At 57.3% G+C, this 26,481-nt stretch overlaps 1 protein-coding gene across 3 annotated transcripts in view; it reads left to right on the top strand.

Annotated features, from left to right (window-relative positions):
• Positions 1-26,481, top strand: part of LOC139239105 (transmembrane protein 229B-like) — a 59,866-nt gene that overhangs the window by 16,189 nt on the left and 17,196 nt on the right. For 2 of the 3 annotated variants that reach the window (XM_070867628.1, XM_070867629.1), the window contains exon 2: positions 8,629-8,728. The exons of the other annotated variant lie outside the window; for it this stretch is intronic. In XM_070867628.1, coding sequence (XP_070723729.1) covers positions 8,696-8,728 — 33 coding nt within the window. In that variant the 5' untranslated portion in view covers positions 8,629-8,695. The remainder of the gene's footprint in view (positions 1-8,628; positions 8,729-26,481) is intronic. 3 annotated transcript variants of the gene reach the window in all.

Genomic DNA, 26,481 nt, shown 5'->3' with positions numbered 1-26,481 from the left:
TCTCCCTCTCCCCCAGTCTCTCTCTCTCCCCCAGTCTCTCTCTCTCCCCCCCAGTCTCTCTCTCCCCCAGTCTCTCCCTCTCCCCCAGTCTCTCTCACTCCCCCAGTCTCTCTCTCTCTCCCCCAGTCTCTCTCTCTCCCAGTCTCTCCCTCTCCCCCAGTCTCTCTCTCTCCCAGTCTCTCCCTCTCCCCCAGTCTCTCTCTCTCTCTCCCCCAGTCTCTCTCTCCGCCAGTCTCTCTCTCTCCCCCAGTCTCTCTCTCCCCCAGTCTCTCTCTCCCCCAGTCTCTCTCTCTCCCCCAGGCTCTCTCTCTCCCCCAGTCTCTCTCTCCCCCAGTCTCTCTCTCCCCCAGTCTCTCTCTCTCCCCCAGTCTCTCTTTCTCTCCCCCAGTCTCTCTCTCTCCCAGTCTCTCCCTCTCCCCCAGTCTCTCCCTCTCCCCCAGTCTCTCTCTCTCCCAGTCTCTCCCTCTCCCCCAGTCTCTCTCTCTCCCCCAGTCTCTCTCTCTCCCCCAATCTCTTTCTCTCCCCCAGTCTCTCTCTCTCCCCCAGTCACTCTCTCTCCCCCAGTCTCTCTCTCCCCCAGTCTCTCTCTCTCCCCCAGGCTCTCTTTCTCCCCCAGTCTCTCTCTCCCCCAGTCTCTCTCTCCCCCAGTCTCTCTCTCCCAGTCTGTCCCTCTCCCCCAGTCTCTCTCTCTCCCCCAGTCTCTCTCTCTCCCCCAGTCTCTCTCTCTCCCCCAGTCTCTCTCTCTCCCCCCCCAGTCTCTCTCTCCCCAGTCTCTCCCTCTCCCCCAGTCTCTCTCTCTCCCCCAGTCTCTCTCTCTCTCCCCCAGTCTCTCTCTCTCCCAGTCTCTCCCTCTCCCCCAGTCTCTCTCTCTCTCCCAGTCTCTCTCTCCCCCAGTCTCTCTCTCTCCCCCAGTCCCTCTCTCTCTCCCCCAGTCTCTCTCTCTCTCTCCCCCAGTCTCTCTCTCTCTCCCCCAGTCTCTCTCTCCCCCAGTCTCTCTCTCTCCCCCAGTCTCTCTCTCTCTCCCCCAGTCTCTCCCTCTCCCCCAGTCTCTCTCTCCCTCTCCCCCAGTCTCTCTCTCTCTCTCCCCCAGTCTCTCTCCCTCTCCCCCAGTCTCTCTCTCCCCCAGTCTCTCTCTCCCCCAGTCTCTCTCTCTCCCCCAGTCCCTCTCTCTCTCCCCCAGTCTCTCTCTCTCTCTCCCCCAGTCTCTCCCTCTCCCCAAGTCTCTCTCTCCCCCAGTCTCTCTTTCTCCCCCAGTCTCTCTTTCTCCCCCAGTCTCTCTTTCTCCCCCAGTCTCTCTTTCTCCCCCAGTCTCTCTCTCCCCCAGTCTCTCTCTCCCCCAGTCTCTCTCCCCCAGTCTCTCTCTCTCTCCCCCAGTCTCTCTCTCTCCCCCAGTCTCTCTCTCCCCCAGTCTCTCTCTCTCCCCCAGTCTCTCTCTCTCTCCCCCAGTCTCTCTCTCTCCCAGTCTCTCCCTCTCCCCCAGTCTCTCTCTCTCCCCCAGTCTCTCTCTCTCTCTCTCCCCCAGTCTCTCCCTCTCCCCCAGTCTCTCTCTCTCCCCCAGTCTCTCTCTCTCTCCCCCAGTCTCTCTCTCTCCCAGTCTCTCCCTCTCCCCCAGTCTCTCTCTCTCCCAGTCTCTCCCTCTCCCCCAGTCTCTCTCTCTCCCCCAGTCTCTCTCTCTCCCCCAGTCTCTCTCTCTCCCAGTCTCTCCCTCTCCCCCAGTCTCTCCCTCTCCCCCAGTCTCTCTCTCTCTCCCAGTCTCTCTCTCTCTCCCAGTCTCTCCCTCTCCCCCAGTCTCTCTCTTTCCCCCAGTCTCTCTCCCTCTCCCCTAGTCTCTCTCTCTCTTTCTGGACTCGCTCTCTCTCTCTGACAAGTTCTGAATAGTTTGATAGTGTAGACATTGAGAAGGTGTTTCCACTTGTGGGGGGGACCAGAATTAGGGACCATCAATATAAGACAGTCATTAATAAATCCAGTGGGAAATTGCCGAGATAGCTCTTTGCCCAGAGAGCGGTGAGAATGTGATACTCGCTGCAGCAGGGAGGGGTTGAGGCGCGAGTTCTACATTCTCACGAGTGCAGAGGCAGAGGAAGCTGATAAACACATGGGGGAGAACTGAATAGGGGGATGTGCTGATGGGGTGAGATGGAGAGGGTGAGAGGGGGCTGGTGTGCGGAATAAACCCCGGCATGTTGCGGTGGGCCGAATGTGCTGTGTCTGTGCTGTACAGGCCATGTAATTCCATGGTTTTTATATGTAGTTCGTCCATTTACAAAGGGTTAACTCCCAGAGACACACAGGCCATTGAGTAAGTCGATTCGGCAAATACCTGATGAAACTGTAACCAAACTGTAACCAAACTTGCATTCGCTCTGCATCTTAGATCAGCTTTGAGTCAATGGGAAGCCATGCCACACACACTCAGTGCCGGAGGGCGATTTAATCAGTTTGTGTAGTGTGGTGAGCGGGTTTGGCTAAACTGTCGTGGTCAAAGCTTCCTGCGCAAGGATGATGTTTCCATTCGAGCTGCTAACTTGGTGACTGAGTGAGGTAACACACAGAGCTGAAGGGACAGGTCAGCCACCTCCGTGTTCTGTCTCTCTCTCTCTGTCTCTCTCTCCCTGTCTCTCTTTGTGTCTCTCTCTCTGTCTCTGTCTCTTTCTCTCTGTCTCTCTCTGTGTGTGTCTCTCTCTGTGTCTCTCTCTCTGTCTCTCACTCTGTCTCTCACTCTGTCTCTCTCTGTGTCTCTCTCTGTGTCTCTCTGCGTCTCTCTCTTTGTCTCTCTCTCTCTGTCTCTCTGCCTCTGTCTCTCTCTGTGTCTCTGTGTGTGTGTCTCTCTCTCTCTCTCTCTCTGTCTCTCTCTCTGTCTTTCTCTCTGTGTCTCTCTCTGTGTGTGTCTCTGTGTGTGTCTCTGCCTCTATGTGTTTCTCTCTCTGCCTCTCTGTCTCTCTCTGTCTCTCTCTGTCTCTCTGCCTCTCTGTCTCTCTCTCTCTGTCTCTCTCTGCCTCTCTGTCTCTCTGTCTCTCTCTCTCTGTCTCTCTGCCTCTCTGTCTCTCTCTCTCTGTCTCTCTCTCTGCCTCTGTCTCTCTCTGTGTCTCTGTGTGTCTCTCTCTGTGTGTGTCTCTCTGTGTCTCTCTATGTGCGTCTCTCTCTCTCTGTCTCTCTCTCTGTCTCTCTCTCTCTCTCTCTCTGTCTCTCTCTGCCTCTCTGTCTCTGTCTCTCTCTCTGTCTCTCTCTCTCTCTGTCTCGCTCTCTGTGTCTCGCTCTCTAACTATCGGACAGCAAAGGTGCCCTCCAGATCACCGGGGACATCGTGGACAACGTTTACAACAACAATAACAACAACTTTTATAACGACACCAATTGCAATCGCTTAGATACCGTCTCAAATCATGAGGCAATCAGACAGACTTAAAAATCATCACCTCGGTTGCTTTTTTAGCATAATTTGCAGCTTTATTTAATCTCGAGCAGGTCACAGCTCTTCCACAAGCTATATTCCCCGTGTCTCGGGTTAGAATGTGCTCTGTCAGGTGTCCCATCGCGGGCTCACTGTCCGATTAGGATATTGGAGATTAGTCGAGACAATGTCGCGACGCCTCCCATGTGAGGTGTTAATGGCAGATTGGCCACAACAATAGAGACACTGAAGCTAACACGTGAGCAACTATTAGGAAGGCCGCATTGACTATCTAAGATAGGTCATCTCTTGTTCCTTTGTAACATGAAATTGATGAGCAGTTAAACTAAAGATGGTCACTATGACAGGTTTGGAGAATAGGAGCTCACTTCAGTATACATTCTGGGCAAAGTCCCACACATCCCATGCCACCTCAGTCAGGTTAGTCGGACACCATTTGCCTTATCTCTTGTCAACCTGCTTCTCCATCTTCCTCGCTGCCATGCTCCACCTGACACTCAACAAGCTCCCCGCTGGAGTGGAACAAAACTACAGAACCAGTGGGATCCTGTTCAACTTTCGCTGTCTCCAGGCCAGATCCAGGACCGTCCCATCCTCTGTCGTCGAACTACAGTACGTGGACGATGCCTGCGTCTGCGCACATTCAGAGACTGAACTCCAAGTCATAGTCAACGTATTTACTGAGGTGTATGAAAGCATGGACCTTACACTAAACATCCGTAAGACAAAGGTCCTCCACCAGCCTGACCCCGCCACACAGCACTGCCCCCCACCCCCAGTCATCAAAATCCACGGCACGGGCCTGGACACCGGGGACCACTTTCCATACCTCAAGAAACATAGAAAATAGGTGCAGGAGCAGGCCATTCGGCCCTTCGATCTTGCACCACCATTCGATATGATTATGGCTGATCATTCAGCCTCAGTACCCCTTTCCTGCTTTCTCTCCATACCCCTTGATCCCTTTAGCTGTAAGGGCCATATCTAACTCCCTCTTGAATATATCCAATGAACTGGCATCAACAACTCTCTGCGGCAGGGAATTCCACAGGTTAACAACTCTCTGGGTGAAGAAGTTTCTCCTCATCTCGGTCCTAAATGGCTTACCCCTTATCCTTAGACTGTGACCCCTGGTTCTGGACTTCCCCAACATCGGGAACATTCTTCCTGCATCTAACCTGTCCAGTCCCATTAGAATTTTATATGTTTCTATGAGATCCCCTCTCATCCTTCCAAACTCCAGTGAATACAGGCCTAGTCGATCCAGTCTCTCCTCATATGTCAGTCCTGCCATCCTGGGAATCAGTCTGGTGAACCTTCGCTGCACTCCCTCAATAGCAAGAACGTCCTTCCTCAGATTAGGAGACCAAAACTGAACACAATATTCCAGGTGTGGCCTCACCAAGGCCCTGTACAACTGCAGTAAGACCTCCCTGATCCTATACTCAAATCCTCTCGCTATGAAGGCTAACATACCATTTGCCTTCTTCACCGCCTGCTGTACCTGCATGCCAACTTTCAATCACTGATGTACCATGACACCCAGGTCTCGTTGCACCTCCCCTTTTCCTAATCTGCCGCCATTCAGATAATATTCTATCTTCCTGTTTTTGCCACCAAAGTGTATAACCTCACATTTATCCACGTTATACTGCATCTGCCATGCATTTGCCCATTCACCTAACCTGTCCAAGTCACTCTGCAGCCTCTTAGCGTCCTCCTCACAGCTCACACTGTCACCCAGCTTAGTGTCATCTGCAAACTTGGAGATATTACACTCAATTCCTTCGTCTAAATCATTAATGTACATTGTAAAGAGCTGGGGTCCCAGCACTGAGCCCTGCGGCACTCCACTAGTCACTGCCTGCCATTCTGAAAAGGACCCATTTATCCCGACTCTCTGCTTCCTGTCTGCCAACCAGTTCTCTATCCACGTCAGTACATTACCCCCAATACCATGTGCTTTAATTTTGCACACCAATCTCTTGTGTGGGATCTTGTCAAAAGCCTTTTGAAAGTCCAAATACACCACATCCACTGGTTCTCCCTTGTCCGCTCTACTAGTTACATCCTCAAAAAATTCTAGAAGATTTGTCAAGCATGATTTCCCTTTCATAAATCCATGCTGACTTGGACCGATCCTGTCACTGCTTTCCAAATGCGCTGCTATTTCATCTTTAATAATTGATTCCAACATTTTCCCCACTACTGATGTCAGGCTAACCGGTCTATAATTACCCGTTTTCTCTCTCCCTCCTTTCTTAAAAAGTGGTGTTTCATTAGCTACCCTCCAGTCCATAGGAACTGATCCAGAGTCGATAGACTACTGGAAAATGATCACCAATGCATCCACTATTTCTAGGGCCACTTCCTTAAGTACTCTGGGATGCAGACTATCAGGCCCTAGGGATTTATCGGCCTTCAATCCCATCAATTTCCCTAACACAATTTGCTGACTAATAAGGATTCCCTTCAGTTCCTCCTTCTCACTAGACCCTCGGTCTCCTAGTATTTCCGGAAGGTTATTTGTGTCTTCCTTCGTGAAGACAGAACCAAAGTATTTGTTCAACTGGTCTGCCATTTCTTTGTTCCCCATTATAAATTCACCTGAGCCTATTATCAACAAGGGCAGACATCGATGACGAGGTCCAACACCGCCTCCAGTGCGCCAGTGCAGCCTTCGGCCGCCTGAGGAAAAGAGTGTTTGAAGACCAGGACCTCAAATCTACCACCAAGCTCATGGTCTACAGGGCTGTATGGCTCAGAGACATGGACCATGTACAGTAGACACCTCAAGTCGCTGGAGAAATACCACCAACGATGTCTCCGCAAGATCCTGCAAATCCCCTGGGAGGACAGACGCACCAACGTTAGCGTCCTCGACCAGGCCAACATCCCCAGCATCGAAGCACTGACCACACTCGACCAGCTCCGCTGGGCAGGCCACATTGTTCACATGCCTGACACAATATTCCCAAAGCAAGCGCTCTACTCAGAACTCCTACACGGTAAGTGAACCCCAGGTGAGGAGAGGAAACATTTCAAGGACACCCTGAAAGTCTCCCTGGTAAAGTCAGACACCATTTGCCTTATTAATTCATCCGTACCACAGGAGCAGATTTAACGTCCCATTCCAATAACAAACAGACTGGCTATTGTTGGTGGAAGGATGAACCAAATGACTTGTTCTGTTCCGTTTTCTTATTATTACACCTGAAGTTGTTGTCAGGTGGTGAGAAACTAAAGCTGGAGTTAAGGTGCACTCAGTGTAAACATAGAGCTGTACAGAATGCACACCTCCCGCCTTTCGCAGCCCCAATTATCCCTTGGGTTTGACCAACACTCCATGGAAGTGGGCCTGAAGTCACTGGGAGCGGAAGCACTTGTGGAACTGTGGCCTCGTGTAAGCTTCCCTCCCCTTCCCGTCCCTTCCCGTCCCTTCCCGTTCCGCTTCAATCAGACACTCATGCACATCCACATCTCCAGCTCAGGGTTACACATCCACGGCTCACCCCTGTTTGCATTACGCAGCGTAAATCGAAGTAAAGAAAGGATTAGCCTGGCACTCGGGGCGAAGTTTAGGGGTAGGACTTCCTGCACCCGGCTCCCCGTGACCTAAATTGGCGTCACCGCCCCCTGAGAGGAAGTGGATGGCAAGGTCGGGCACTCCACTTCCTCTCAGTGCGCAGCTCAGTGTGACACGGCCTCTCCGCGTAGCGCTGACTTGATCATAGGGCCCTCCCCTTCCGTTAAAGGGGAAGGGCCCGCTGCGAGCTCTGGGGGGCTGTGGGGGGGGAGATGGAGAGGCCTGCACTCGGCCCACCGGGGTTACAGGCCGCCCTGGCTGTAGCCCGACACCGAAGCAGAGTGCCGGGCTACACCATCGCAGCAATGGTGGCGTGCACCTCCCCTTTAACCTTTGCCCCGCGAGCGGAGTGCAGCAGGGTTCGTGACCCGCGAGGCTGGCACTGACTTCACCCGCAGCAACTCACGGGGCGCGGCCCAATTACACAAGCAGCCGGTTCCTCGCTCATCGTGATCCCTGCCTGTTTTGGGGAAACAAATTTCTAGGCTTGCGTGTCTCAGTGAGGATTCTTCAATCTGATTGGTTGAAGAGCCTCACAGTTTCTTGCGCTGTTCACCTTGAGAGGACACCACGCTCTAAAGCCGGCAAAATCTCTGTGGCAGCTGGCAGTGAGTGCCACTCCTTCACTGCTGACCATCAAATCCCCGCCATTGGTGTTCAGTGGGGAGGGTGTGCAGGGCTGGGTGAGGGTCAGGGCGGATTGGGTGTGGGGGTGGGTGGGGGGTGTTTGGGTGAAGGTTAGGTGTGGGTGGGTGGGGGTGTTTGGGGGTGGTGAGGGTGTTTGGGGGTGGGTGGCGGTGGTTCGGTGGGGGTGGGTGTTTGGGGGTTGGGGGTGGGGGGTGTTTGGGGGTGGGGGTGTTTGGGAGTGGGTGGGGGTGGGTGGAGTGTTTGGGGGTGGGTGGCGGTGGTTCGGTGGGGGTGGGTGTTTGGGGGTTGGGGGTGGGGGGTGTTTGGGGGTGGGGGTGTTTGGGGGTGGGTGGGGGTGGGTGGAGTGTTTGGGGGTGGGTGGCGGTGGTTCGGTGGGGGTGGGTGGTGGGTGTTTGGGGCTGGGTGGGGTTGTGTGGGGGTGTTTGTGGGTGTTTGGGAGTGGGTGGGGGGTGTGTGGGGGTGTTTGGGAGTGGGTGGGGGGTGGGTGGGGCTGTTTGGGAGTGGGTGGGGTGTGTTTGGGGGTGGGTGGGGGTGGGTGGTGGGTGTTTGGGGGTGGGTGGTGGGTGTTTGGGGGTGGTGGGGGTGTTTGGGAGTGGGGGTGTTTGGGGGTGGTGGGGGTGTTTGGGGGTGGGTACAATTTGGGGGTGGGTGCAGTTCCCGGGTGGCTGGGTGTGGTGTCTGTAACTTCCTGCCCCTGTGCTGCGCTGGATTTGAAGTAACAGCTGACAGGTCCCATCTCTCACCCATCATCACCCTGATAACACAATGCTCCAGAAATAATGTTTGCAAAGTCTGAAGATAATGGACTAGTTGCAGTTGAGCAAAGTTTGCGGTAGTATATCTGAAGGCCTTGTGTAAGCAACGAGACCGTTCCTGCCATTGACGCAGTGTTTGGCCGTAAAGCGCGTTGGGATGTCCTGAGGTGGTGAGAGAGGCGATGGGAATGTAGATGTTGCTCACGGTGTGTGTTTTACCCCAGGCCTTGCTGGTGAAAGGGCGGAGCCTCAGCACGCAGTGAGAGAGCAGGTCCTGGGTCAGCCCCCACCATGGATTTGAACCCAGCTCACAGAAGAAAAAAGGTAATATTTTTTAAAATCCCAACTTTTTTATTTTCCCATAAAAAAATCTATTATCTAGCGAAATGATTAATCTCATTCTGCAGGCACTGCCAGTATAAATTCCTAAGCCCATGTTTAGAATGTAAACGTCACGCTGCAAGGTCACCTCCTGCACATGGTGGTGCTGTAACCCCTCAGTCTGTCCCATACAGCAGAGAAACTCTCTGTCTCCATCCAACTCTGCGTGTCTGCTTACTCAGCTGCCTTGTGTTTTGCTATTCAGCTATTAATAATTCATAATTTGAAATCAAAGTATTATAGAAAACCAAGAGCAGAGTGTCTGATTTTGAAATGGGGCTTGAACCGTGTCTGGGCACCTGGTCCATGTAACCCCTCGCCCTCTCACCACACTTCGCCCAAGAGCCACATGTCATCCACGTGCCACACCTGGCGGTAAATATATCAAAGGCTTGTGCCCCATGAGTGTGCGTCTCGCTGTAAAGTGTCGAAGTATAGAAAAGATAAGAAAAACAGTCATTTTGTGCTGGTTTACTCAGACCTGGAGCTGGACATTTACAAGTGCCTGTCAATCTGCAAACTTTCCCCACACAACAACAGTTGCGAATACAGTACCCCCCACCACAACCTGGGTACTGACAGCACAGCAACAACCTGCATTTATATAGAACCTTTAATGTTGTAAAACAGCCCAAGGTGCTTCACAGGAGCATTATCAAACAAAATTTGACACTGAACCACATAAGGAGATATTAGGGTTAGGGGTGGTCAGTGAGGTAAGTTTTAAGGAGGAGAGAGAGGCGGAGAGGTTTAGGGAGGGAGTTCCAGAGCTTGGGGCCCAGGCAACTGAAGGCACGGTCACCGATGGTGGAGCGATTAAAATCGGGGGATGCACAAGAGGCCAGAATTGGAGGAGCGCAGAGAATTTCAGAGCATTGTAGGTCTGGAGGAGGTTACAGAGATAGGGAGGGGCGAGGCCATAAAGGGATTTGAAAACAAGGATGAGAATTTTAAAATCGAGGCATTGCTCAACCGGGAGCCAATGCAGGTCAGCGAGCACAGTGGGTGATGGGTAAGCGGGACTGGGTGCGAGTTAGGACACGGGGTCAGCGAGCACAGTGGGTGATGGGTGAGCAGGACTGGGTGCGAGTTAGGACACGGGGTCAGCGAGCACAGTGGGTGATGGGTGAGCGGGACTGGGTGCGAGTTAGGACACGGGGTCAGCGAGCACAGTGGGTGATGGGTGAGCGGGACTGGGTGCGAGTTAGGACACGGGGTCAGCGAGCACAGTGGGTGATGGGTGAGCGGGACTGGGTGCGAGTTAGGACACGGGGTCAGCGAGCACAGTGGGTGATGGGTGAGCGGGACTGGGTGCGAGTTAGGACACGGGGTCAGCGAGCACAGTGGGTGATGGGTGAGCGGGACTGGGTGCGAGTTAGGACACGGGGTCAGCGAGCACAGTGGGTGATGGGCGAGCGGGACTGGGTGCGAGTTAGGACACGGGGTCAGCGAGCACAGTGGGTGATGGGCGAGCGGGACTGGGTGCGAGTTAGGACACGGGGTCAGCGAGCACAGTGGGTGATGGGCGAGCTGGACTCGGTGCGGGTTAGGACACGGGGTCAGCGAGCACAGTGGGTGATGGGCGAGCTGGACTCGGTGTGAGTTAGGACATGGGGCAATGAGCACAGGGGGTGATGGGTGAGCAGGACTCGGTGCGATTAGGACACGGGGCAGCGAGCACAGGGGGTGATGGTGAGCGGGACTCGGTGCGAGTTCGGACACGGGGCAGCGAGCACAGGGAGTGATGGGTGAGCGGGACTCGGTGCGAGTTAGGACACGGGGCAGCGAGCACAGGGGGTGATGGGTGAGCGGGACTTGGTGCGATTAGGACACGGGGCAGCGAGCACAGGGGGTGATGGGTGAGCGGGACTCGGTGCGAGTTCGGACACGGGGCAGTGAGCACAGGGAGTGATGGGTGAGCGGGACTCGGTGCGAGTTAGGACACGGGGCAGCGAGCACAGGGGGTGATGGGTGAGCGGGACTCGGTGCGAGTTAGGACACGGGCTCCCAAGTTTAGGATGTTTCCAAGTTTACGGAGGGTGGAAGATGTAAGGCCGGCCAGGAGTGCGTCGGAATAGTCAAGTCTGGAGGTAACAAAGGCACGATGAGGGTTTGAGCAGAGGATGAGCGGAGGCAGGGGTGGAGACGGGCGATGTTAGGCAGGTGGAAGTAGGCGGTCTGGGTGATGGGGCGAATATGGGGTCAGAAGCTCAACTCCGGGTCAAACAGGACACAAGGTTGTGAACAGTGTGGGTCAGCCTCACACAGTTACCAGGGAGAGTGATGGAGTCAGTGGTTGAGGGTACGCAAGACAATGACTTCGGTCTTCACAATACTTAGTTCGAGTTAACGGAGCGGGAGCAGGAAGCAAAGGCGATTCTCGGGCTACGATTAGATAGAGAAGAATGGAACCAGGCGAGTGCAGTCCCACCCAGCTGGATGATGGAAGCAAGGGCGTGGTCAGCCGTTCAATGTCTGCAGACAGGTCACAAAGGAAGAGGCGGGACAGTTTACTGCCGTTAGTCACATACCGTGGCATTTGTGATAAGGTGAGAGGGTTCGGGGGGAGTGAGAGAGTTCGGGGAGTGAGAGGGTTCGGGGGGAGTGAGAGAGTTCGGGGAGTGAGAGGGTTCGGGGGGAGTGAGAGGGTTCGGGGGGAGTGAGAGAGTTCGGGGAGTGAGAGGGTTCGGGGGGAGTGAGAGGGTTCGGGGGGAGTGAGAGAGTTCGGGGAGTGAGAGGGTTCGGGGAGTGAGAGGGTTCGGGGGGAGTAGGGGTTCGGGGGGGAATAAGAGCGTTCGGGGGGAGTGAGAGGGTTCTGGGAGTGAGATGGTTCTGGGAGTGAGAGGGTTCGAGGAGTGAGAGGGTTCGGGCGGAGTGAGAGGATTCGAGGAGTGAGAGGGTTCGGTGAGTGAGAGGGTTCTGGGAGTGAGAGGGTTCTGGGAGTGAGAGGGTTCGAGGAGTGAGAGGGTTCGGGCAGAGTGAGAGGGTTCGGGGAGTGTGAGGGTTCAGGGGTAGGGAAAGGGATCGGGGAGTAAGAGGGTTTGGGGGGAGTGAGGGTTCGAGGGGAATGAGAGTGTTGGGGGGAAGTGAGAGGGTTCTGGGAGTGAGAGGGTTCGAGGAGTGAGGGTTCGGGCGGAGTGAGAGGATTCGAGGAGTGAGAGGGTTCGGTGAGTGAGAGGGTTCTGGGAGTGAGAGGGTTCGAGGAGTGAGAGGGTTCGGGCAGAGTTAGAGGGTTCTGGGAGTGAGAGGGTTTGTTGATTGATAGGGTTCGGGGAGTGATAGGGTTCAGGGAGTGAGAGGGTTCAGGGAGTGAGAGGGTTCGGGGAATGAGAGAGTTCGGGGGGAGTGAGAGGGTTCGAGGAGTGAGAGGGTTCGGTGAGTGAGAGAGTTCTGGGAGTGAGAGGGTTCGGGGAGTGAGAGGGTTTGAGAAGTGAGAGGGTTCGTGGAGTGAGAGGATTCGAGAAGTGAGAGGGTTCGGGCAGAGTTAGAGGGTTCTGGGAGCGAGAGGGTTCGGTGAGTGAGAGGGTTCTGGGAGTGAGAGGGTTCGGTGAGTGAGAGGGTTCGGGGAGTGAGAGGGTTCTGGGAGTGAGAGGGTTCGGGGAGTGAGAGGGTTCGGGCAGAGTTAGAGGGTTCTGGGAGTGAGAGGGTTCTGGGAGTGAGAGGGTTCGGTGAGTGAGAGGGTTCTGGGAGTGAGAGGGTACGAGGAGTGAGAGGGTTCGGGGAGTGAGAGGGTTCGAGGAGTGAGAGGTTTCGGGCAGAGTTAGAGGGTTCTGGGAGTGAGAGGGTTCTGGGAGTGAGAGGGTTCGGGGAGTGAGAGGGTTCGAGGAGTGAGAGGGTTCTGGGAGTGAGAGGGTACGAGGAGTGATAGGGTTCGGGGAGTGAGAGGGTTCGGGGAGTGAGAGGGTTCGAGGAGTGAGAGGGTTCGGGCAGAGTTAGAGGGTTCTGGGAGTGAGAGGGTTCGGGGAGTGAGAGGGTTCGGGGAGTGAGAGGGTTCGAGGAGTGAGAGGGTTCTGGGAGTGAGAGGGTACGAGGAGTGATAGGGTTCGGGGAGTGAGAGGGTTCGGGGAATGAGAGAGTTCGGGGGGAGTGAGAGGGTTCGAGGAATGAGAGGGTTCGGTGAGTGAGAGGGTTCTGGAAGTGAGAGGGTTCAGGGAGTGAGAGGGTTCGGGGAATGAGAGAGTTAGGGGGGAGTGAGAGGGTTCGAGGAGCGAGAGGGTTCGTGGAGTGAGAGGATTCAAGAAGTGAGAGGGTTCGGGCAGAGTTAGAGGGTTCTGGGAGCGAGAGGGTTCGGTGAGTGAGAGGGTTCTGGGAGTGAGAGGGTTCGGTGAGTGAGAGGGTTCGGTGAGTGAGAGGGTTCGGTGAGTGAGAGGGTTCGGGGAGTGAGAGGGTTTGTTGAGTGAGAGGGTTTGTTGAGTGAGAGGGTTCGGGCAGAGTTAGAGGGTTCGGGGAGTGAGAGGGTTCGGGGAGTGAGAGGGTTCGAGGAGTAAGAGGGTTCGAGGAGTGAGAGGGTTCGGGCAGAGTTAGAGGGTTCTGGGAGTGAGAAGGTTCTGGGAGTGAGAGGGTTCTGGGAGTGAGAGGGTTCGGGGAGTGAGAGGGTTCGAGGAGTGAGAGGGTTCTGGGAGTGAGAAGGTTCTGGGAGTGAGAGGGTACGAGGAGTGAGAGGGTTCGGGGAGTGAGAGGGTTCTGGGAGTGAGAGGGTTCAGGGAGTGAGAGGGTTCGAGGAGTGAGAGGGTTCGGTGAGTGAGAGGGTTCTGGGAGTGAGAGGGTACGAGGAGTGAGAGGGTTCGGGGAGTGAGAGGGTTCGAGGAGTGAGAGGGTTCGAGGAGTGAGAGGGTTCTGGGAGTGAGAGGGTTCGCTGAGTGAGAGGGTTCTGGGAGTGAGAGGGTTCAGGGAGTGAGAGGGTTCGGGGAATGAGAGAGTTAGGGGGGAGTGAGAGGGTTCGAGGAGTGAGAGGGTTCGGTGAGTGAGAGGGTTCTGGGAGTGAGAGGGTTCTGGGAGTGAGAGGGTTCGGGGAGTGAGAGGGTTCGGGGGGAGTGAGAGGGTTCGGGGGGAGTGAGAGGGTTCGGGGAGTGAGAGGGTTCGGGGAGTGAGAGGGTTTGTTGAGTGAGAGGGTACGAGGAGTGAGAGGGTTCGGGCAGAGTTAGAGGGTTCGGGGAGTGAGAGGGTTCGGGGAATGAGAGGTTTCGGGCAGAGTTAGAGGGTTCTGGGAGTGAGAGGGTTCGGGGAGTGAGAGGGTTCGGGGAGTGAGAGGGTTCGAGGAGTGAGAGGGTTCTGGGAGTGAGAGGGTACGAGGAGTGATAGGGTTCGGGGAGTGAGAGGGTTCGGGGAGTGAGAGGGTTCGAGGAGTGAGAGGGTTCGGGCAGAGTTAGAGGGTTCTGGGATTGAGAGGGTTCGGGGAGTGAGAGGGTTCGGGGAGTGAGAGGGTTCGAGGAGTGAGAGGGTTCTGGGAGTGAGAGGGTACGAGGAGTGATAGGGTTCGGGGAGTGAGAGGGTTCGGGGAATGAGAGAGTTCGGGGGGAGTGAGAGGGTTCGAGGAATGAGAGGGTTCGGTGAGTGAGAGGGTTCTGGGAGTGAGAGGATTCAAGAAGTGAGAGGGTTCGGGCAGAGTTAGAGGGTTCTGGGAGCGAGAGGGTTCGGTGAGTGAGAGGGTTCTGGGAGTGAGGGTTCGGTGAGTGAGAGGGTTCGGTGAGTGAGAGGGTTCGGTGAGTGAGAGGGTTCGGGGAGTGAGAGGGTTTGTTGAGTGAGAGGGTTTGTTGAGTGAGAGGGTTCGGGCAGAGTTAGAGGGTTCGGGGAGTGAGAGGGTTCGGGGAGTGAGAGGGTTCGAGGAGTGAGAGGATTCGGGCAGAGTTAGAGGGTTCTGGGAGTGAGAAGGTTCTGGGAGTGAGAGGGTTCTGGGAGTGAGAGGGTTCGGGGAGTGAGAGGGTTCGAGGAGTGAGAGGGTTCTGGGAGTGAGAAGGTTCTGGGAGTGAGAGGGTACGAGGAGTGAGAGGGTTCGGGGAGTGAGAGGGTTCTGGGAGTGAGAGGGTTCAGGGAGTGAGAGGGTTCGGGGAGTGAGAGGGTTCGGTGAGTGAGAGGGTTCTGGGAGTGAGAGGGTACGAGGAGTGAGAGGGTTCGGGGAGTGAGAGGGTTCGAGGAGTGAGAGGGTTCGGGCAGAGTTAGAGAGTTCTGGGAGTGAGAGGGTTCGGGGAGTGAGAGGGTTCGGGGAGTGAGAGGGTTCGAGGAGTGAGAGGGTTCTGGGAGTGAGAGGGTACGAGGAGTGATAGGGTTCGGGGAGTGAGAGGGTTCGGGGAATGAGAGAGTTCGGGGGGAGTGAGAGGGTTCGAGGAATGAGAGGGTTCGGTGAGTGAGAGGGTTCTGGGAGTGAGAGGGTTCAGGGAGTGAGAGGGTTCGGGGAATGAGAGAGTTAGGGGGGAGTGAGAGGGTTCGAGGAGTGAGAGGGTTCGGTGAGTGAGAGGGTTCTGGGAGTGAGAGGGTTCTGGGAGTGAGAGGGTTCGGGGAGTGAGAGGGTTCGGGGGGAGTGAGAGGGTTCGGGGGGAGTGAGAGGGTTCGGGGAGTGAGAGGGTTCGGGGAGTGAGAGGGTTTGTTGAGTGAGAGGGTACGAGGAGTGAGAGGGTTCGGGCAGAGTTAGAGGGTTCGGGGAGTGAGAGGGTTCGGGGAGTGAGAGGGTTCGGGGAGTGAGAGGGTTCTGGGAGTGAGAGGGTTCTGGGAGTGAGAGGGTTCTGGGAGTGAGAGGGTTCTGGGAGTGAGAGGGTTCTGGGAGTGAGAGGGTTCGGGGAGTGAGAGAGTTCGGGGGGAGTGAGAGGGTTCGGGGAGTGAGAGGGTTCGGGGAGTGAGAGGGTTTGTTGAGTGAGAGGGTTCGGGGAGTGAGAGGGTTCGGGCAGAGTGAGAGGGTTCGGGGAGTGAGAGGGTTCGGGGAGTGAGAGGGTTCGAGGAGTGAGAGGGTTCGGGCAGAGTTAGAGGGTTCTGGGAGTGAGAAGGTTCTGGGAGTGAGAGGGTTCGGGGAGTGAGAGGGTTCGAGGAGTGAGAGGGTTCTGGGAATGAGAAGGTTCTGGGAGTGAGAGGGTACGAGGAGTGAGCTGGTTCTGGGAGTGAGAGGGTTCTGGGAGTGAGAGGGTTCTGGGAGTGAGAGGGTTCGGGGAGTGAGAGGGTTCGGTGAGTGAGAGGGTTCTGGGAGTGAGAGGGTACGAGGAGTGAGAGGGTTCGGGGGTGAGAGGGTTCTGGGGGAGTGAGAGGGTTCAAGGAGTGAGAGGGTTCGGGCAGAGTTAGAGGGTTCTGGGAGTGAGATGGTTCGGGGAGTGAGAGGGTTCGGGGAGTGAGAGGGTTCGAGGAGTGAGAGGGTTCTGGGAGTGAGAGGGTACGAGGAGTGATAGGGTTCGGGGAGTGAGAGGGTTCGGGGAATGAGAGAGTTCGGGGGGAGTGAGAGGGTTCGAGGAATGAGAGGGTTCGGTGAGTGAGAGGGTTCTGGGAGTGAGAGGGTTCAGGGAGTGAGAGGGTTCGGGGAATGAGAGAGTTCGGGGGGAGTGAGAGGGTTCGAGGAGTGAGAGGGTTCGGTGAGTGAGAGGGTTCTGGGAGTGAGAGGGTTCTGGGAGTGAGAGGGTTCGGGGAGTGAGAGGGTTCGGGGGGAGTGAGAGGGTTCGAAGGGAGTGAGAGGGTTCGGGGAGTGAGAGGGTTCGGGGAGTGAGAGGGTTTGTTGAGTGAGAGGGTACGAGGAGTGAGAGGGTTCGGGCAGAGTTAGAGGGTTCGGGGAGTGAGAGGGTTCTGGGAGTGAGAGGGTTCTGGGAGTGAGAGGGTTCGGGGGGAGTGAGAGGATTCGGGGAGTGAGAGGGTTCGGGGAGTGAGAGGGTTTGTTGAGTGAGAGGGTTCGGGGAGTGAGAGGGTTCGGGCAGAGTTAGAGGGTTCTGGGAGTGAGAAGGTTCTGGGAGTGAGAGGGTTCTGGGAGTGAGAGGGTTCGGGGAGTGAGAGGGTTCGAGGAGTGAGAGGGTTCTGGGAGTGAGAAGGTTCTGGGAGTGAGAGGGTACAAGGAGTGAGAGGGTTCGGGGAGTGAGAGGGTTCTGGGAGTGAGAGGGTTCGGGGAGTGAGAGGGTTCGGTGAGTGAGAGGGTTCTGGGAGTGAGAGGGTACGAGGAGTGAGAGTGTTCGGGGAGTGAGAGGGTTCGGTGAGTGAGAGGGTTCTGGGAGTGAGAGGGTACGAGGAGTGAGAGGGTTCGGGGAATGAGAGGGTTCGGGGAGTGAGAGGGTTCTCGGGGAGTGAGAGGGTTCTGGGGGAGTGAGAGGGTTCGAGGAGTGAGAGGGTTTGGGCAGAGTTAGAGGGTTCTGGGAGTGAGAGGGTTCGGGGAGTGAGAGGGTTCGGGGAGTGAGAGGGTTCGAGGAGTGAGAGGGTTCTGGGAGTGAGAGGGTACGAGGAGTGATAGGGTTCGGGGTGTGAGAGGGTTCGGGGAATGAGAGAGTTCGGTGGGAGTGAGAGGGTTCGAGGAATGAGAGGGTTCGGTGAGTGAGAGGGTTCTGGGAGTGAGAGGGTTCAGGGAGTGAGAGGGTTCGGGGAGTGAGAGGGTTCGGGGGGAGTGAGAGGGTTCGGGGGGAGTGAGACGGTTCGGGGAGTGAGAGGGTTCGGGGAGTGAGAGGGTTTGTTGAGTGAGAGGGTACGAGGAGTCAGAGGGTTCGGGCAGAGTTAGAGGGTTCGGGGAGTGAGAGTGTTCGGGGAGTGAGAGGGTTCTGGGAGTGAGAGGGTTCTGGGAGTGAGAGGGTTCGGGGAGTGAGAGGGTTCGGGGTGTGAGAGGGTTCGGGGGGAGTGAGAGGGTTCTGGGAGTGAGAGGGTTCGAGGAGTGAGAGGGTTCGGGGAGTGAGAGGGTTCGGGCTGTGAGAGGATTCGGTGTGAGTGAGAGGGTTCGGGGAGTGAGAGGGTTTGTTGAGTGAGAGGGTTCGGGGAGTGAGAGGGTTCGGGGAGTGAGAGGGTTCGAGGAGTGAGAGGGTTCGGGCAGAGTTAGAGGGTTCTGGGAGTGAGAAGGTTCTGGGAGTGAGAGGGTTCTGGGAGTGAGAGGGTTCGGGGAGTGAGAGGGTTCGAGGAGTGAGAGGGTTCTGGGAATGAGAAGGTTCTGGGAGTGAGAGGGTACGAGGAGTGAGAGGGTTCGGGGAGTGAGAGGGTTCTGGGAGTGAGAGGGTTCTGGGAGTGAGAGGGTTCGGGGAGTGAGAGGGTTCGGTGAGTGAGAGGGTTCTGGGAGTGAGAGGGTACGAGGAGTGAGAGGGTTCGGGGAGTGAGAGGGTTCTGGGGGAGTGAGAGGGTTCGAGGAGTGAGAGGGTTCGGGCAGAGTTAGAGGGTTCTGGGAGTGAGAGGATTCGGGGAGTGAGAGGGTTCGGGGAGTGAGAGGGTTCGAGGAGTGAGAGGGGTCTGGGAGTGAGAGGGTACGAGGAGTGATAGGGTTCGGGGAGTGAGAGGGTTCGGGGAATGAGAGAGTTCGGGGGGAGTGAGAGGGTTCGAGGAATGAGAGGGTTCGGTGAGTGAGAGGGTTCTGGGAGTGAGAGGGTTCAGGGGGAGTGAGAGGGTTCAAGGAGTGAGAGGGTTCGGGCAGAGTTAGAGGGTTCTGGGAGTGAGATGGTTCGGGGAGTGAGAGGGTTCGGGGAGTGAGAGGGTTCGAGGAGTGAGAGGGTTCAGGGAGTGAGAGGGTTCGGGGAATGAGAGAGTTCGGGGGGAGTGAGAGGGTTCGAGGAGTGAGAGGGTTCGGGGAGTGAGAGGGTTCTGGGGGAGTGAGAGGTTTCGAGGAGTGAGAGGGTTCGGGGAGTGAGAGGGTTCGAGGAGTGAGAGGGTTCTGGGAGTGAGAGGGTACGAGGAGTGATAGGGTTCGGGGAGTGAGAGGGTTCGGGGAATGAGAGAGTTCGGGGGGAGTGAGAGGGTTCGAGGAATGAGAGGGTTCGGTGAGTGAGAGGGTTCTGGGAGTGAGAGGGTTCAGGGAGTGAGAGGGTTCGGGGAATGAGAGAGTTCGGGGGGAGTGAGAGGGTTCGAGGAATGAGAGGGTTCGGTGAGTGAGAGGGTTCTGGGAGTGAGAGGGTTCAGGGAGTGAGAGGGTTCGGGGAATGAGAGAGTTCGGGGGGAGTGAGAGGGTTCGAGGAGTGAGAGGGTTCGGTGAGTGAGAGGGTTCGGGGAGTGAGAGGGTTCTGGGAGTGAGAGGGTTCGGGGGGAGTGAGAGGGTTCGAGGGGAGTGAGAGGGTTCTGGGAGTGAGAGGGTACGAGGAGTGATAGGGTTCGGGGTGTGAGATGGTTCGGGGAATGAGAGAGTTCGGTGGGAGTGAGAGGGTTCGAGGAATGAGAGGGTTCGGGGTGTGAGAGGGTTCGGGGAATGAGAGAGTTCGGTGGGAGTGAGAGGGTTCGAGGAATGAGAGGGTTCGGTGAGTGAGAGGGTTCTGGGAGTGAGAGGGTTCAGGGAGTGAGAGGGTTCGGGGAGTGAGAGGGTTCGGGGGGAGTGAGAGGGTTCGGGGGGAGTGAGACGGTTCGGGGAGTGAGAGGGTTCGGGGAGTGAGAGGGTTTGTTGAGTGAGAGGGTACGAGGAGTCAGAGGGTTCGGGCAGAGTTAGAGGGTTCGGGGAGTGAGAGTGTTCGGGGAGTGAGAGGGTTCTGGGAGTGAGAGGGTTCTGGGAGTGAGAGGGTTCGAGGAGTGAGAGGGTTCGGGGGGAGTGAGAGGGTTCTGGGAGTGAGAGGGTTCGAGGAGTGAGAGGGTTCGGGGAGTGAGAGGGTTCGGGCTGTGAGAGGATTCGGTGTGAGTGAGAGGGTTCGGGGAGTGAGAGGGTTTGTTGAGTGAGAGGGTTCGGGGAGTGAGAGGGTTCGGGGAGTGAGAGGGTTCGAGGAGTGAGAGGGTTCGGGCAGAGTTAGAGGGTTCTGGGAGTGAGAAGGTTCTGGGAGTGAGAGGGTTCTGGGAGTGAGAGGGTTCGGGGAGTGAGAGGGTTCGAGGAGTGAGAGGGTTCTGGGAATGAGAAGGTTCTGGGAGTGAGAGGGTACGAGGAGTGAGAGGGTTCTGGGAGTGAGAGGGTTCGGGGAGTGAGAGGGTTCGGTGAGTGAGAGGGTTCTGGGAGTGAGAGGGTACGAGGAGTGAGAGGGTTCAGGGAGTGAGAGGGTTCTGGGGGAGTGAGAGGGTTCGAGGAGTGAGAGGGTTCGGGCAGAGTTAGAGGGTTCTGGGAGTGAGAGGGTTCGGGGAGTGAGAGGGTTCGGGGAGTGAGAGGGTTCGAGGAGTGAGAGGGTTCTGGGAGTGAGAGGGTACGAGGAGTGATAGGGTTTGGGGAGTGAGAGGGTTCGGGGAATGAGAGAGTTCGGGGGGAGTGAGAGGGTTCGAGGAATGAGAGGGTTCGGTGAGTGAGAGGGTTCTGGGAGTGAGAGGGTTCAGGGGGAATGAGAGGGTTCAAGGAGTGAGAGGGTTCGGGCAGAGTTAGAGGGTTCTGGGAGTGAGATGGTTCGGGGAGTGAGAGGGTTCGGGGAGTGAGAGGGTTCGAGGAGTGAGAGGGTTCTGGGAGTGAGAGGGTACGAGGAGTGATAGGGTTCGGGGAGTGAGAGGGTTCGGGGAATGAGAGAGTTCGGGGGGAGTGAGAGGGTTCGAGGAATGAGAGGGTTCGGTGAGTGAGAGGGTTCTGATGTGAGAGGGTTCTGGGAGTGAGAGGGTTCGGGGAGTGAGAGGGTTCGGGGGGAGTGAGAGGGTTCGAGGGGAGTGAGAGGGTTCGGGGAGTGAGAGGGTTCGGGGAGTGAGAGGGTTTGTTGAGTGAGAGGGTACGAGGAGTGAGAGGGTTCGGGCAGAGTTAGAGGGTTCGGGGAGTGAGAGGGTTCTGGGAGTGAGAGGGTTCTGGGAGTGAGAGGGTTCGGGGGGAGTGAGAGGATTCGGGGAGTGAGAGGGTTCGGGGAGTGAGAGGGTTTGTTGAGTGAGAGGGTTCGGGGAGTGAGAGGGTTCGGGCAGAGTTAGAGGGTTCTGGGAGTGAGAAGGTTCTGGGAGTGAGAGGGTTCTGGGAGTGAGAGGGTTCGGGGAGTGAGAGGGTTCGAGGAGTGAGAGGGTTCTGGGAGTGAGAAGGTTCTGGGAGTGAGAGGGTTCGGGGAGTGAGAGGGTTCGGGGAGTGAGAGGGTTCTGGGAGTGAGAGGGTTCTGGGAGTGAGAGGGTACGAGGAGTGAGAGGGTTCGGGGAGTGAGAGGGTTCTGGGAGTGAGAGGGTTCTGGGAGTGAGAGGGTTCGGGGAGTGAGAGGGTTCGGTGAGTGAGAGGGTTCTGGGAGTGAGAGGGTACGAGGAGTGAGAGTGTTCGGGGAGTGAGAGGGTTCGGTGAGTGAGAGGGTTCTGGGAGTGAGAGGGTACGAGGAGTGAGAGGGTTCGGGGAGTGAGAGGGTTCGGGGAGTGAGAGGGTTCTCGGGGAGTGAGAGGGTTCTGGGGGAGTGAGAGGGTTCGAGGAGTGAGAGGGTTTGGGCAGAGTTAGAGGGTTCTGGGAGTGAGAGGGTTCGGGGAGTGAGAGGGTTCGGGGAGTGAGAGGGTTCGAGGAGTGAGAGGGTTCTGGGAGTGAGAGGGTACGAGGAGTGATAGGGTTCGGGGTGTGAGAGGGTTCGGGGAATGAGAGAGTTCGGTGGGAGTGAGAGGGTTCGAGGAATGAGAGGGTTCGGTGAGTGAGAGGGTTCAGGGAGTGAGAGGGTTCGGGGAGTGAGAGGGTTCGGGGGGAGTGAGAGGGTTCGGGGGGAGTGAGACGGTTTGTTGAGTGAGAGGGTACGAGGAGTCAGAGGGTTCGGGCAGAGTTAGAGGGTTCGGGGAGTGAGAGGGTTCGGGGAGTGAGAGGGTTCTGGGAGTGAGAGGGTTCTGGGAGTGAGAGGGTTCGGGGAGTGAGAGGGTTCGGGGTGTGAGAGGGTTCGGGGGGAGTGAGAGGGTTCTGGGAGTGAGAGGGTTCGAGGAGTGAGAGGGTTCGGGGAGTGAGAGGGTTCGGGCTGTGAGAGGATTCGGTGTGAGTGAGAGGGTTCGGGGAGTGAGAGGGTTTGTTGAGTGAGAGGGTTCGGGGAGTGAGAGGGTTCGAGGAGTGAGAGGGTTCGGGCAGAGTTAGAGGGTTCTGGGAGTGAGAAGGTTCTGGGAGTGAGAGGGTTCTGGGAGTGAGAGGGTTCGGGGAGTGAGAGGGTTCGAGGAGTGAGAGGGTTCTGGGAGTGAGAGGGTTCTGGGAGTGAGAGGGTTCGGGGAGTGAGAGGGTTCGGTGAGTGAGAGGGTTCTGGGAGTGAGAGGGTACGAGGAGTGAGAGGGTTCGGGGAGTGAGAGGGTTCTGGGGGAGTGAGAGGGTTCGAGGAGTGAGAGGGTTCGGGCAGAGTTAGAGGGTTCTGGGAGTGAGAGGGTTCGGGGAGTGAGAGGGTTCGGGGAGTGAGAGGGTTCGAGGAGTGAGAGGGTTCTGGGAGTGAGAGGGTACGAGGAGTGATAGGGTTCGGGGAGTGAGAGGGTTCGGGGAATGAGAGAGTTCGGGGGGAGTGAGAGGGTTCGAGGAATGAGAGGGTTCGGTGAGTGAGAGGGTTCTGGGAGTGAGAGGGTTCAGGGAGTGAGAGGGTTCGTGGAATGAGAGAGTTCGGGGGGAGTGAGAGGGTTTGAGGAGTGAGAGGGTTCGGTGAGTGAGAGGGTTCTGGGAGTGAGAGGGTTCGGGGAGTGAGAGGGTTCTGGGAGTGAGAGGGTTCGGGGGGAGTGAGAGGGTTCGGGGAGTGAGAGGGTTCGGGGAGTGAGAGGGTTTGTTGAGTGAGAGGGTTCGGGGAGTGAGAGGGTTCGGGCAGAGTTAGAGGGTTCGGGGAGTGAGAGGGTTCGGGGAGTGAGAGGGTTCGAGGAGTGAGAGGGTTCGGGTAGAGTTAGAGGGTTCTGGGAGTGAGAAGGTTCTGGGAGTGAGAGGGTTCTGGGAGTGAGAGGGTTCGGGGAGTGAGAGGGTTCGAGGAGTGAGAGGGTTCTGGGAGTGAGAAGGTTCTGGGAGTGAGAGGGTACGAGGAGTGAGAGGGTTCGGGGAGTGAGAGGGTTCTGGGAGTGAGAGGGTTCGGGGAGTGAGAGGGTACGAGGAGTGAGAGGGTTCGGGGAGTGAGAGGGTTCTGGGGGAGTGAGAGGGTTCGAGGAGTGAGAGGGTTCGGGCAGAGTTAGAGGGTTCTGGGAGTGAGAGGGTTCTGGGAGTGAGCGGGTTCGGTGAGTGAGAGGATTCGGGGAGTGAGAGGGTACGAGGAGTGAGAGGGTTCGGGGAGTGAGAGGGTTCTGGGGGAGTGAGAGGGTTCGAGGAGTGAGAGGGTTCGGGCAGAGTTAGAGGGTTCTGGGAGTGAGAGGGTTCGGGGAGTGAGAGGGTTCGGGGAGTGAGAGGGTTCGAGGAGTGAGAGGGTTCTGGGAGTGAGGGGGTACGAGGAGTGAGAGGTTTCGGGGAGTGAGAGGGTTCTGGGAGTGAGAGGGTACGAGGAGTGAGAGGGTTCGAGGAGTGAGAGGATTCTGGGAGTGAGAGGGTTCGGGGAGTGAGAGGGTTCGAGGAGTGAGAGGGTTCTGGGAGTGAGAGGGTACAAGGAGTGAGAGGGTTCGGGGAGTGAGAGGGTTCTGGGAGTGAGAGGGTTCTGGGAGTGAGAGGGTTCGGAGAGTGAGAGGATTCGGGGAGTGAGAGGGTTCGGGGAGTGAGAGGGTTCTGGGAGTGAGAGGGTTCGGGGAGTGAGAGGGTTCTGGGAGTGAGAGGGTTCGGGGAGTGAGAGGGTTCGAGGAGTGAGAGGGTTCTGGGAGTGAGAGGGTTCGGGGAGTGAGAGGGTTCGAGGAGTGAGAGGGTTCTCGGAGTGAGAGGGTACAAGGAGTGAGAGGGTTCGGGGAGTGAGAGGGTTCTGGGAGTGAGAGGGTTCGAGGAGTGAGAGGGTTCTGGGAGTGAGAGGGAACAAGGAGTGAGAGGGTTCGGGGAGTGAGAGGGTTCGGGGAGTGAGAGGGTTCGGGGAGTGAGAGGGTACAAGGAGTGAGAGGGTTCTGGGAGTGAGAGGGTACAAGGAGTGAGAGGGTTCGGGGAGTGAGAGGGTTCGGGGAGTGAGAGGGTTCGAGGAGTGAGAGGGTTCTGGGAGTGAGAGGGTTCGAGGAGTGAGAGGGTTCTGAGAGTGAGAGGGTGCAAGGAGTGAGAGGGTTCTGGGAGTGAGAGGGTTCTGGGAGTGAGAGGGTACAAGGAGTGAGAGGGTTCGGGGAGTGAGAGGGTTCGGGGAGTGAGAGGGTTCGAGGAGTGAGAGGGTTCTGGGAGTGAGAGGGTTCTGGGAGTGAGAGGGTTCTGGGAGTGAGAGGGTACAAGGAGTGAGAGGGTTCGGGGAGTGAGAGGGTTCGGGGAGTGAGAGGGTTCGAGGAGTGAGAGGGTTCTGGGAGTGAGAGGGTTCGGGGAGTGAGAGGGTTCGGGAAGTGAGAGGGTTCGGGGAGTGAGAGGGTTCTGGGAGTGAGAGGGTTCGAGGAGTGAGAGGGTTCTGGGAGTGAGAGGGTTCGGGGAGTGAGAGGGTTCGAGGAGTGAGAGGGTTCTGGGAGTGAGAGGGTACAAGGAGTGAGAGGGTTCGGGGAGTGAGAGGGTTCGGGGAGTGAGAGGGTTCGAGGAGTGAGAGGGTTCTGGGAGTGAGAGGGTTCGAGGAGTGAGAGGGTTCGAGGAGTGAGAGGGTTCGGGGAGTGAGAGGGTTCGGGGAGTGAGAGGGTTCGAGGAGTGAGAGGGTTCTGGGAGTGAGAGGGTTCGAGGAGTGAGAGGGTTCGAGGAGTGAGAGGGTTCGGGGAGTGAGAGGGTTCGAGGAGTGAGAGGGTTCTGGGAGTGAGAGGGTACAAGGAGTGAGAGGGTTCGGGGAGTGAGAGGGTTCGGGGAGTGAGAGGGTTCGAGGAGTGAGAGGGTTCGGGGAGTGAGAGGGTTCGAGGAGTGAGAGTGTTCTGGGAGTGAGAGGGTACAAGGAGTGAGAGGGTTCGGGGAGTGAGAGGGTTCGGGGAGTGAGAGGGTTCGGGGAGTGAGAGGGTTCGAGGAGTGAGAGGGTTCTGGGAGTGAGAGGGTTCTGGGAGTGAGAGGGTACAAGGAGTGAGAGGGTTCGGGGAGTGAGAGGGTTCGGGGAGTGAGAGGGTTCGAGGAGTGAGAGGGTTCTGGGAGTGAGAGGGTTCGAGGAGTGAGAGGGTTCGAGGAGTGAGAGGGTTCGGGGAGTGAGAGGGTTCGAGGAGTGAGAGGGTTCTGGGAGTGAGAGGGTACAAGGAGTGAGAGGGTTCGGGGAGTGAGAGGGTTCGGGGAGTGAGAGGGTTCGAGGAGTGAGAGGGTTCTGGGAATGAGAAGGTTCTGGGAGTGAGAGGGTACGAGGAGTGAGAGGGTTCTGGGAGTGAGAGGGTTCGGGGAGTGAGAGGGTTCGGTGAGTGAGAGGGTTCTGGGAGTGAGAGGGTACGAGGAGTGAGAGGGTTCAGGGAGTGAGAGGGTTCTGGGGGAGTGAGAGGGTTCGAGGAGTGAGAGGGTTCGGGCAGAGTTAGAGGGTTCTGGGAGTGAGAGGGTTCGGGGAGTGAGAGGGTTCGGGGAGTGAGAGGGTTCGAGGAGTGAGAGGGTTCTGGGAGTGAGAGGGTACGAGGAGTGATAGGGTTTGGGGAGTGAGAGGGTTCGGGGAATGAGAGAGTTCGGGGGGAGTGAGAGGGTTCGAGGAATGAGAGGGTTCGGTGAGTGAGAGGGTTCTGGGAGTGAGAGGGTTCAGGGGGAATGAGAGGGTTCAAGGAGTGAGAGGGTTCGGGCAGAGTTAGAGGGTTCTGGGAGTGAGATGGTTCGGGGAGTGAGAGGGTTCGGGGAGTGAGAGGGTTCGAGGAGTGAGAGGGTTCTGGGAGTGAGAGGGTACGAGGAGTGATAGGGTTCGGGGAGTGAGAGGGTTCGGGGAATGAGAGAGTTCGGGGGGAGTGAGAGGGTTCGAGGAATGAGAGGGTTCGGTGAGTGAGAGGGTTCTGATGTGAGAGGGTTCTGGGAGTGAGAGGGTTCGGGGAGTGAGAGGGTTCGGGGGGAGTGAGAGGGTTCGAGGGGAGTGAGAGGGTTCGGGGAGTGAGAGGGTTCGGGGAGTGAGAGGGTTTGTTGAGTGAGAGGGTACGAGGAGTGAGAGGGTTCGGGCAGAGTTAGAGGGTTCGGGGAGTGAGAGGGTTCTGGGAGTGAGAGGGTTCTGGGAGTGAGAGGGTTCGGGGGGAGTGAGAGGATTCGGGGAGTGAGAGGGTTCGGGGAGTGAGAGGGTTTGTTGAGTGAGAGGGTTCGGGGAGTGAGAGGGTTCGGGCAGAGTTAGAGGGTTCTGGGAGTGAGAAGGTTCTGGGAGTGAGAGGGTTCTGGGAGTGAGAGGGTTCGGGGAGTGAGAGGGTTCGAGGAGTGAGAGGGTTCTGGGAGTGAGAAGGTTCTGGGAGTGAGAGGGTTCGGGGAGTGAGAGGGTTCGGGGAGTGAGAGGGTTCTGGGAGTGAGAGGGTTCTGGGAGTGAGAGGGTACGAGGAGTGAGAGGGTTCGGGGAGTGAGAGGGTTCTGGGAGTGAGAGGGTTCTGGGAGTGAGAGGGTTCGGGGAGTGAGAGGGTTCGGTGAGTGAGAGGGTTCTGGGAGTGAGAGGGTACGAGGAGTGAGAGTGTTCGGGGAGTGAGAGGGTTCGGTGAGTGAGAGGGTTCTGGGAGTGAGAGGGTACGAGGAGTGAGAGGGTTCGGGGAGTGAGAGGGTTCGGGGAGTGAGAGGGTTCTCGGGGAGTGAGAGGGTTCTGGGGGAGTGAGAGGGTTCGAGGAGTGAG

Source organism: Pristiophorus japonicus, chromosome 26, assembly GCF_044704955.1.
Source record: "Pristiophorus japonicus isolate sPriJap1 chromosome 26, sPriJap1.hap1, whole genome shotgun sequence".
Taxonomy (NCBI): domain Eukaryota; kingdom Metazoa; phylum Chordata; class Chondrichthyes; family Pristiophoridae; genus Pristiophorus; species Pristiophorus japonicus.
This window is presented reverse-complemented; position numbering and strand designations above follow the sequence as displayed.